This window comes from Myzus persicae, unplaced genomic scaffold, assembly GCF_001856785.1.
Source record: "Myzus persicae strain clone G006 unplaced genomic scaffold, MPER_G0061.0, whole genome shotgun sequence".
In the NCBI taxonomy this organism is placed as follows: Eukaryota; Metazoa; Arthropoda; class Insecta; order Hemiptera; family Aphididae; genus Myzus; species Myzus persicae.
In genome coordinates, this window is record NW_019104044.1 from 446,910 (window position 1) to 460,077 (window position 13,168).

The 13,168-nt window shown below is 34.2% G+C and overlaps 1 protein-coding gene across 1 annotated transcript in view; it reads right to left on the reverse strand.

Moving 5' to 3' along the window:
* Window positions 1-2,826: 2,826 nt before the first annotated feature.
* The window catches only part of LOC111037976 (tRNA (adenine(58)-N(1))-methyltransferase catalytic subunit TRMT61A), a 36,102-nt gene continuing 25,760 nt past the window's right edge, over window positions 2,827-13,168 (reverse strand). The window contains exons 5-6 of the mRNA XM_022320877.1: window positions 8,233-8,420; window positions 2,827-3,238 (exon numbers count right to left, since the gene is read on the reverse strand). Of these exons, the coding sequence (XP_022176569.1) occupies window positions 3,080-3,238; window positions 8,233-8,420 (347 nt within the window). The 3' untranslated portion in view covers window positions 2,827-3,079. The remainder of the gene's footprint in view (window positions 3,239-8,232; window positions 8,421-13,168) is intronic.

Below are 13,168 nucleotides of genomic sequence, written 5' to 3' on the forward strand. Positions count from 1 at the left end.
TTTCACGAATAATATGGTGTCCAATATTATTGCAGTTGTCGACAGTAAAAAACACTACAATAATAATATATTATAAATAAGCACGTCCTTGAGAAATTACCTTTGAGGGGAAAAACACGCACGCGAAATACATTTGTTTTCGTTTTCTACGCACACACACACTGAAATACACGCGTATTCGGTAATACCCATGTAATAATATATACATTGGCACTCGGTCGCCACTGTCGTTCCTTACTGCAGTAATGATACATACAAACACACACGCACATTTATATTATAATACAAGTGTATATGTATGTATGTTGTACATAGGTATAAGCACTGCGCAGCGCATGATATTATATTAAGGATACCTTTAAACAGTCGATAGGTACAGTGTTTGTTTTGTTCTCATTTCGAATCTGATATTCTAATTTCCATCTCCCACACGACTCTCTCGCGCCGGTCTTACACGGCAGCACCAGCAGGTGACACTGACCTCTTAAGCACACACACACACACACACACACACACACACGCGCGCGCGCGCCGGTATAATATATAGGTATATATGTTTTATGTGAACGCTCGTTCCTTATAGCCGCTCGCCGTTGGTGGCCGATTCCGCGCGCCACTGTGGCTTCCCCGGTCGTAGTCGAGTATGATATAGAAACTAGATTACTGACCTCAGATATCTGCAAAGTTGCTGCTGTGCGTATAGGGTATACATATATGTGTATATAAAAAAACGTGTATAAATAAAATAAATAATGGTTACCACACGTCGTCGTTGTGAAACGCTATACTTATAGAATAGGTACCTACCTATACCGAGCGCCGAGCGGCATATACCCTCCAACTGCTGTAGGACCGTTCAAATATATAGATGATATTCGGAGGTACATATTTGTGTATTATGCCCATTGCCGAGTGTTATTGGCACCCAACAGCCTTATACCAGACATAATCGATAGGGTTTACAATTTTTACATCGTACCTACTATCTACTTCTGAGCTATAATATCATGCACACAGGTATTAGGACATTATAGGTATATACATGTAGGTATCGTGTAAGACCTTTCAGCATTTCGGCCGTTTATGGACTTTGACTATGAATTTTATTGGCAATGACGAATTGTCGGTGATATAGCATAATATAATTTTAATTATTGCGCGAGTACACGGATCTTATCGAAACTTGTGAAACAGTGGGCGGGACCGACGTCTGAAGGACGGAGGGGTGGAGTTGCGTGTTTCTGTACTGCGCGGCGATTGCGCTACACCACCTCGTAAGACACGCATTGTTTACTAGGCATAAGTACTTGTCATCGTAATACCACGACGACAACGTCCGTACATTTTCGATTCGCCGTGTCGTATAGAATCGCATGTCCGCCTGTGTTAGAGTGAAAGTGTGAAATCATTTCTGCAATCCGAATATAATATACATAAGTTTAGTTTACCATTTCCAAAAAAAAAAAAAAAACACCGCAACGGGTCCAATAGGTATCCTTAAGCGAAATGTAAAAACGCAATAACTGAAAATCAGATTCTCCAACCGACAACTTTGCCAACTTTCGTCGATCGAAGCGTCAGGAAAACAATCGGATCATACACCCGAACATGGTCTGGATACTGAATAATAATACGATTATATTATTATTATTATTATTATTATAGAGAGAAGCTCGTATGTATGGCGCGCAGGGGGCTTATAAAAATATAAACATACCTCACATGTCGTCGTTTCGTTGAACTCCGTGACCCTGAATTTGAAGCGCACACACACTTATACCTATGTACCCGGGATCTTTATCTTTTTTTCTCCTCCACTCATCTACTTTTTATTATTTTTTTTGTCTGGTATTTTTCTATATACGACGACGACGGGTATTAATATTGACCCACGGTGTCCTTTACACACGGCATACCGCATGTCGATGTATATACCATACCTCGTGTGTAATATAGGAACGCGCGCGTTCTATTACTATTATTGTATATGATAGCGGTCCGCCTAGCTGTTATTATTATCAATATTATATTGTGTACGCGCCCGACAATAAAATATTATTATAATCCTGCACCGCGGGTCAGCGCGAAATACAAATCGGTTGATTATCACTCTCGTCGCTGCACGCATTGCACACGGGTAAAATCGAAAAACCACGTTATTTTAGGTGCCATACACTAAACTATCTATAAATAATTGTTTTATGTGGTCGCAATAAGTGCGTCACAATAACCCCGTACCCTTACGCCTTTTTGCGAATCGACCAAACGAAAAAATGGGTTCATTAAAACCAAAGCGCGAGTGGTATGCGCATATATATACACCTGCAGGTATACATATTATATTATATATTTTAATATAGTATTATTATATTATACATCGGAATTGCAGCAAAAACGGGAATGAAATAACGTAAACGAAACAAAGGGAAACGTTCACTTCATTGTTCTTGTATTCTTAACCCTGCAGAGATCTCGGTGTACAGATGACCTATTCCGTGTATTATGAGACCTCCGTGCCGGAGAATATAAGCGCATATAATATAAGTTTTATCTAGTCTGGTGCACCGGCACCGGGCACACCAGCACCGGTGCGCACAGCGCAGTGTTCTTGGCTAATGCGCTTCTTCTTATGCAAGGATGGGTGTGTGTGTGTGTGTGTGTGTGTGTGTGCGCGTGTGTGCGTACATAAACGTTGACCCATAAATAACCAGCAGACCTCTATTGTCAACGCTACCGTTTTTTCTAAAGGGAGAGAGTGAGAGAGCGAGAGAGAGGGTTGGAGAGATGGAAAAAAGAAATAAGGTCTTATAAACACACACATAAGCGTTTATATACCTACATATATATCATTTATTTTACATATAGTATATATGTATAGCGCCAGTACAATGGAACGGTCGCGCGCGCAATACACACGCATGCATTTTATACGTATACGGAAAACGCGTATCGATGTATAATAATTGTACGTAAAAAATAATAATACAGACAATAATAATATATAATATAATATGTATGACGATACACCGGAGACGTCTTTACCCCGGCGAAATCCAACGATATGATGCCGTCGGAGTTTTCATTTTTCGCACGCGTCCTCGATTTCCACCTCCTCCTGCTGCAGTCGGGTTTCCATGAGGTACGTGGCCGTGGTCAGGTAACCCGTGTGACCGCGAGGGGACGCGGACGGGATACAAGCCAAAAATTTCTTTTCGTTACTGGGTTCTTCGTTTGCGTTCTGTGGAAAATAAAATGGTCGCGTTTTTAACCACATACGTGTTACTTCTACAAATATTATATAATATACTATTTGATCGCGAGAATTGTAGAAAAATAGTAAACATTATACGTCGATCGGATAAAATATCAACCTGACATAATCGACATCGCGCCAATAATGACAATAATATTTATAGCCATATAACCTGTATCGCTTACAAACCCAAGAGCCTTTTTTCGGGACACTATTACCTATAAAGGTACGTGCAGTGGCTTGGCGCTGAGAAAAAGTGAACATTTGGTGGTCTCTCAATATATACACCAACGACGGAACTTTTATGTACTTGTCAACAACTTTTATTTATGTTGACAGTTAGAAAACACGTATTAGTCGTGAGAATTTTTAAGTAGGTCCGTATTATATGTATAAATAGGTATACACTCGGAAAATGTATACAAGTATAAGCATTGAACATGATAACTAAAAATACAATTATTATTCTAAGTACCTATACCTATCTACCTACCACAAAAACAATTGTATGGTTGTTTGTTTTTTTTTTTTAAGCGGCAACGCTTAGTGTTACCTTACATTATATTATTATGTACCTACTGATTATATTGGCTTTTCGACGTAAACGTATGTAAAAAAAGACACTGCAACTGAACGCGCGTAATTGTAATTTATTTGAGTTCATCAAGGACGCAACACTATACGCTATATTATCATAAACTCGACTCCGTAAAAAATTCAAGAGCGCGCTTTACAAACACGTATTATATCTGACAAAAATCTATATGGCATGTACGTATATTATGAGCTCGCGCGTCCTTGGGATATACGAAATAGCGTGGAAAGTCAAAATAAGTAGCTAAAAAAGGTATGCAATTTTCAATAGAATCGGATGGGAAAACCTTGAAACGAATAGCACATAGTACTGCTATGGTGCATAATATATTATATTTAGAATAATCTCATCGCATCACGTTTAAGAATATTACCATATCGTAATTATACTCATTTATTGCTAAACTATTATAATCGGGCGCTTATTCGTTTGTACGTTATTATATAATATATATAAGTACATTATACATCTCTATTATTAAAACATATATATATATATATATATATATATATATACACCTATTCACATAAAACCCAAATTTAAAATTAATTCCTAGCAGTGCATATTGCAGTCGGACTACGTGATTATAATTCGTAATAATTATCATACTAATTTACTATAATATGATATATTATACTATCGTGTGAGACACCACTAAATACATTATATACTTACTTGAAGAATTTTCGCACACACATACATTTATACTTACACACAATTGACATTATGAATTATGATTAGAATTAGCTAATGAAAAAACAGCAAAGTATAATAGTATTACATTTTATTTTCGGGCATTATTCGCAAGACACGATTGCTTTTTAGTGCAATTTCTCATTTCTGGTCTTGATACAAACATGACAAACTATATTAGCGTATGAGAGCAGCTCTAATGCACCTATATAGGTTAGGTCACCCTAAACGGCAAATATGAATCTAAAAAAAAAGAACTATCATTGCCGGGAAATCGGAAATAACCAAATAATTTCGAATCGTTAAGTTTATAATATAATATCCTATACATATACAGTACACACAGGTTTGACGCGGAGCGGAGCGGATATAAAAACTTTGATTTTATACATAATAATGTACGTACAAAACCATATAGTTCACTGACATTTGTAAACAATAGAATCGGTCGAAATAATTTAATAGATTTTTGTTTCTTTTAAGACTATAAATTACAATGTTTAAATGACGATAGCTCGACGTAATGATCTATACGTATAAACACTATTGGTAGGTACATCATACATACTCGTTGTAACTTGTAGTAGTTTTTTATAACGAAAGAATGATTAAAATACGAAATAAACGCCATTGTATTACTGTACACGCGTTCATACAGGTATAACTACGCGCCTGCACCATCGATTATTCTTTCTTTTGTCTGCATGATTGAATCATTAAAATATATGAAAAAACAAACATAAATTGATTATTTGGACAGTTTGCGTACAATACACGTTTACGGTTTACCAAAAACAATGTAAGGATATTATTGAAAACGACTACTTAGTATTTTGTTGCACCATCCGATATATTATATTGATTGTATAATGCCATCCGCTCGGACAGCCGTCAATTGATGACGGTTTTTAATGTACAATAACGGTAAATGCGTATTTGGTGATTACCAAAGTACGTCACAAACTTGTTGCCTATATATATTATATTGTTATCAAATAAATACTTTGTATCTTAGTAAAGTGGTACTGATGACACGTTAAAAACTATATTACTCGATCGGATTTAGAAAATAACTCCAATATACGCACTGAGTGCATTACTCTATAGTGATGACCTATTGAATTTTTTTTTTGGTAATACATTAATCTTTTCATATAAAAAACCAGTGTCTTCCATATATATATATATTCCATTTATCGTCGTGTAAAGTTTTTCAGATGACCATAAACTCAATTACAATATATTTAGAAATATATGTGTGTATATGCGTATATAATGAACTTAAATATAATATATAGGTAAAATGTCAAACGCGTTTTCTACTGTCGCTGAAAATGTCATTCGACTATATGAGCAAATGCACATAAATTAAAGGTAGGTACCTATACGATGTCTATAATAATTGAATAATATAATATATTATAGTATATTACCTAGAATCTATAATGTAACAAAAAGTTGAAAAAAAAACTTTACGTCTTAAACATATAGGTCTAAAATGTTTAAAAGTTCAACTATTTACTGTACCTATATACATATAGTATATACCATCTATACACCTACGGATATATATAATATACTTGAATTATCGATAAGAACAAATCTCAAGACGGACTATTATTGTATACGTAAGATGGTTTGTTGGCTGTGTATATATTATATATATTCGTATAATATATAAATATAAGTTTTGTACTATAGGATTATATCGTAAAACGATTAACAAATATATATATATAAGCGTGATCACACTCAAACAGATATATATACATATATATATAACTACACATAAAGCGCCGCAGGTCCGTGTACAAGCGAGAGCGAAAGATACGCGAGGTATATAATGTCAAAACGAAAAACTGGGCGGTAATAGATCGCGACGAGGATCGCGCGCGTTGTTACGATTTATCGTATTTATACGGTATATTACAGATCGGAGTACAGCGCGCGCGCGAGAGAGAGTTATCCGGTCGTAGTTGCTTTATAATAATAATAATATAATTATCGTGTATATGATATATATTATAATAAAGTACCGTGTGATGATGTTAACGCCGATATATGGATACCAGTTGGCAGTTAAAACAAAATGAAAAAAAATTCGACCGCGTCCATCTGTGAGCGATAGAAATGTGCGTATATTGCCGATAGACTTTAACGCACTGACACATACACTATTTTCACCTCGTGCGACCGCGGCCGTTCTCGGTCCATTGCAGCTACAGCAGTGGCCGCGGGAAAGTGAGCTCGCGGTTTCTTCGGTACTTTATGCGCACGACCATCCCGGCACAGTTAGGAGGGTAGGCACGAGGGAAAAGCACCGAAATATACAAATGGTATATTATGCCATGGTGCGTGAAACTAATCAAATTCGGAAAAGAATTCGACTCGCAGTCGTTGTAGAGATAAATTCAAAATCCGATTGTACATCATAATAAACTATAATGTCGTGAGAACAGAACCGTGGTCAGTCATTGGGAAGTTTTTTAAAATCTAAAAAAAATCAGTGGATTAGTTTTCGATTCCGGTTTGCGTTCACACCGGGGGTGGATTGTTCAGTGGTGCCAATATATAAGACGGCTTAGTACGCGGCTTGCAGCTACGTCTGCAATTTCATCGTTTATATAATATATATATATATGTCATATAAGCCAATATCTATATAGACTATATACTCATTATAATTGGCCATCATTATACATATATATCAGTTATTTTCAACCAATACGGGTCCTTGTAGTCATTTTGCAACCCCCGGGGAGTTATTATATACCGCCGATACCGCATAATTTCACCCCTGCAGTCTTTCTCGCATACAAATCGACGTCGCGATGATGACTATATACGATACCCGTCTCCCAACCATATATCGCCAACGCACCAAGCCAAGAACACATCCATAGACTACACATATTATATAGCGTCGTATACGCGACGGTATTATTATGAGAACAATTAGCCGCGGTACAAATATAATATATATATACGATATTATAACGTCGGAACATATACGCTGCTGTGGCGCGGTGATAATATGATGGCCGCCGCCGCCGCCGCTGCCGTCACGTCGGACGCATAGGAATCTCAACAATTCCCCATATAGGCTCCGGGAGAGAAACAAAAACGAGGTGGTCCCGATAAAAAATTATAACGTTTGACGTGGACCAGTTCTGCTGTGCACGCGTGTATATTTGTCGAAAACAAATTACTCGCGCGACCGGTCCGGTGCATATATAGGCACATATTATATATATTACACATCATATATATAGGTACCGGTTCCGACGTGTGCCCGTGTGTGTACGCCCTCGCTTTGCGTATGTGTATATTATGTGTGTGGATGTGTGTGTGTGAGCGCCTATTTTGTTTTTCTATCCGCGTATATTATATATATTGCTTCGTCGTCGCGTCTCTTCTGCTGCCGATCGTCTACGTTATATATATATATATAATATATATAGGTACATTTCGATATAATATAATTATCAGGTATACCTAAAACTACTACAGGTAAGCCTATACGTTTCATAAGAATATAATGATATTTATGTATATACATATATATAGAGTGTGTGAGAGAGAGATACATTTACTATTGCACGCCGCACGTGCGAGCGAATTATATTTATAGGCATTACAGATATACCCATCGACATTTCGTATTTATATTATATACGTATAATATATGTACCTGCGGTAACGAAGCGGGCGGCGGTCTACTGGCAGTGGCGAACGTGGTCACGGTCCTGTTGAGCACTTGGTATTCTTTTTCCAGACACTCGACCGTCTTCAGTTGGACGAAACCGTGGTCCAGCAGCGTCTGACACGTGCGCATCACTTGTTCTATGCATGGCGAAAACGTGCAAATCCTCCCACCGCCTGAGGGTCAAAAAAATCACAAGCCTTTAATACAATATGTATACCTATACTAAATATTATAAATAAAAACGAACATCAGCTATTTGAAGACGTTTTCAATCATGGGCTTACAGTATGAAATAAAAGTGCAATAATAATACTAATAATAGTAACAATAATGACCAGCTGCGCGGACAGATACATTTAATGAATCCAACTGGTAAAGTACTCTGTATTAGCTTGTACAAAACAATTCAATTGACGAATGACGAGTACGATGGAAAATGGATGTACCTATATAATATTATATTATACTATAGTCATGTTTCTTAATGGTTTTGCAAATGGTCGTTTGTTGATTCGTAAAAAAACATAACACATTTTGTCCATCATACCGATCGGGCTAATAAAGTGCTAACATTTTCGAAAACAGATTGACATTTTTCTTGAAGTTTACTAAAGAATGACTTTTCCGTTTTTAAAAAAATATTTTAGCTTTTAATACACTCTAAATTTGATTACTTAAGTTTTATTTATAAATTAAGCTAAAATACATAGACGATAAGAGATTTGAAACATACGCTTTAGTGTGTGCCTAAACGCAGTACACATAAATTTATAAAAGCTATTCTATCAATTGGTATCTATATATTCTATAATATCCATGCGAATTTTGCAAAGTAAAATTAACTTTGGAAATCGTACCAAAAATGTGTTGGTTATTATTGGATTGGTCCCAATGGTTGTTGGAACTTTATTTATTTAAAATGACCAATATTAATTTAGTTCTGCCAAGTTCTAGTCAATAAAGCGACTATTTTAAAACATCATTAAAACCGTCGAATTGTTTACACTTGGTTTTTTTTAATACAATTTTTTTAAATACTCTACTAGGTTCATACAAATGGAGATGTATTCAGAATTCACTATGATGACTTTTATTAATTTTTGGATGAACTATTTTTTAATAATTTTTTACAGCAGAAACATTTTAGGGCGATCCATATTTCATACCTAAATCACCTTAGCATTTATGTTGAACTGATTTATTTTGTTCAAAATCCACGGAATATCGTTTACACTCAGGTATTATTTATAATATCCGGTATATAAATATCACGATTGATGTAACAGTAACAAATAATAACAATTACAATATAATATAACAGTAAAAATATTGCTGTACATGTTAATGTTTACAGCCACAGTGTGTAGTGTGTGTATTTCATATACATTTTCAAACGCATACCTATACCATCATCTTAAAACTTTATCTCAGGCTTGAATCGTAAGTAGGTTCTTAAATTAATTATATAAAACTATTATGTTTGACAAAATCCGCGGTAAAGTTTATTAGCACGTTTTTTTTTTTTGATTCGGATTATAAGTGGCGACCGTTATTCACGGGGTGATTCATTTTACATAATATATACGCTCATCATTTCACAATTCTCTAACGTTTTTGGAAATATTTAATTCACATAATTTTAAGCCGTAACACAAAACAACATTTATGGAAAACATGTTGTATTATAATTTGTCATCGTTATTATTTATAACACATATGATACTTGGAAATGTCTCATCAGTTTTTTACAGACGAAAAATATGTACAATGAATCTAAATTCGTTTACAAAATTAAAATTAAGGAGAAACAAACACACCTCCTCCATTCCTATATAAGTAAAACAGGGTACCAAGTTGGCAATGTTGGATCTAACAGCAGTAAGAAATATTATAAAATTATAACCGATAGTAACTCCTAACAAAACATTTTCATAATTTTATATGTTTGAACAATTTGCCTATACATAACTCCTTAAAATGATATCGTTCGTGGTAAATAGTAGGTAATTGTATATTTTTAATATTAGATGTTAATAATATGAATAATAAGAATCTGAACATCTTATACACTCGCTTCTATTTTCGCATACGGGCTAGGTTTATTCAACTGATCCCAATTGGATAAAAGCTTTGTAAACAATAAATCTAATATCAATTTAATGAACATTTTTTCTGGTATTCGCGCATACTATACATCCATTTAGTCTATGTTACTTTTGCAGGAAGTTTTTTTCTACCTAAAATATATTTCAAATTACTCTAAATACATATAACATTTGTATTAAATGCATAAACAATGTTTCTTTGTATGCAATTACTGTATTACTAATACATATTATGACAACTATTGAGTTATTCGACCGTTTTTGCAAATAGAGCATTGTTCAAAACGCAATATAATTTATCTTACCGTCGACTAACGATCAAATTTAAAGACACAGATCGCCGTCAAAGCGTTATAACTTATTATTATGTCATTTATTTTTGTGGTTGTTTTATTCCCTTCACAATCGGTATATACAACCTGTGAGCTATATATATATATATATAAGTGAAACCTCCGTCGTGTTCATATTATACTATAGAAAAGTATTTTAGACGAGCAACTCGAATTTATATACATAATTAGTCACAAGTTCATAACAATCAGATACCATGCCCTATAAATGGCGTTACAGAAGATTTCGATTGCGAACAGAGCACGACGAATATATAATAATGTTATAATAACGCTGCAGAGTTTAAAATTTCAAAACGAGAAAAAACGTGCAATATGATAAGCTCGATTACGCTCATCATCATCCGTCGATCCGGTGGGTTCAGACGAGAGTTTTTCTAGGACATTTTTCTAAAAGTATATATATTAATTTTTTTTCACTATAGATATAATAATAATATGTAAAGACACCGCGGGATTATTCTGTTACACCCTATATCCTCCGTGGGCAATAGTCCTACATATACATACGACTGAAATATATGGAAACACAATACTATTTATGCGTGACGACGTGCGTCGTGTATTGAATTTTATTTCGATCCGTGTAGTCGACACAACTCGTATGAAAAAGTTTTTAAAAAAACCCCATGTATAGTAGTTCAACAAACAGAAGTCGTATATTATTATATATACATATTTTTTTTTTTAGCGGCGCGTACTCTGTACAGTATATATATATGTGTGTGTGTGTGTGTGTATTTAATAGTAGAATTATTGCCAATTGTGGGAGGATGGTTATTTTTATTTGTGTGTAACATATAATATGGGGCACCCCGTCGGTGAAAGTCATGATTTACGGAAATACTCGCGGTTGTAGCGATTAGGAAAGTGCATATTAAATCATAGACGTGATATCATTGTATACGGACGCGCGCGCGTGTGTGCGAGTGTAACTGTAATAATATAATATAATATTATATTGATGATTTATTGACGTCGTCGAATTTATAGATCGACTTGGATTTCGCGGACTGTTTGAGCCGCTGTGCAGAGCTATTGTATACACATTGCGGTATACCTATGTAAAGTATTATGGTAGGTATATGTTATACTATAATATAACGCGTACCTCGGCGCAACGAAACATCAAATAAATAATAAAATATAAATATTACTGTATAGGTATATGAAGTTTTTGTGTATGTTTTTGTGTTTTAAAATGTAAATTTTTTTAACCGTACAACATTATATTATAATTGTGTCACGGACCAGACGATTTTTATATCGCTTGCATTTTATTATTGCTCGGGAATTAAAATCACGATTAAAACTTAACGGATTCGTGTTCAACGACAGTTTGCATCAACAATTAAAAGTGTTTTCAACAAATTCAATAAATAACGATTAACATTAGTAACTCTTAGGAACGCACGGATTACATTTTATAGACATGCACGGCTAAAATATAAATATTATGCATCGTGTTTTTTTATTTATTTTCTCGCAGTGTTAGCTTTATTGGAAAATACGGTGCCTCCTCTCCTTGTTAACATTTATTTTATTTTTTAATTTCAAAAAATATTCCGTGTTAGGGACGTATACATAATATTGCATCCAGGTAACTATATTGTATATTATGTAAGTCATATGTTTATATTTAATATCAGAGACTCGAGATTATGTAAGAGTAAAAAATAACAAACATTAACAACACTTCAACTGCAGCCGTTTAATATTATTATGATTACCTATGCGAGCTATATCGTTTTCCGAGTAGGTTTATATTTTTATTATAGCGTAGAATATAGCTGGTATCCTACCCACATTGTACATATAGACGATTTTTATAAACTGGAATTTTTACATTAAACACGTGTATAGAATTACTATGTAATTATAAGTGTTCCGAAAAATTCGGTTTGATATAATAATTAAAAAATTAAAAACTAATAACATTCGAACTATATCCATACACACGGATAATTAATAAAATATTTAATTACGAAATTATAATAGCATACATGGGTAGGATTTACCCTATAGTTTTTTTTTTCATTTTTAATTTCATTATTATATTAGTACAATTTTAAACTCGTTTTTTGCTCCCATGCTCACGAGGTACATATAATAATATATTATAATAATCGGTACCTATATAAAACGCGTATTCCAGTAAATCCTGTTTACAGTGCAGCGTGATATCTCATTTAAAGTTCTACATACAATGCGCATAATAATAATAATAATATATAAATATTATTCCGATTTCATATATTATAGGAACGTGGATACATACTTGGGATGTGTGTGTAAGTGTGTGTTGTGTGTAGGAACTACATATAATAAATAAATATACCTACCATATATATATATATATATTATGGTGTACATGAAATAATAAATTAATACTATATTTTAATTTGTGCAGTTCTGGCGATAGGATTTGCACGAACGAATTAATTGCCAACGTCTGTTATACTA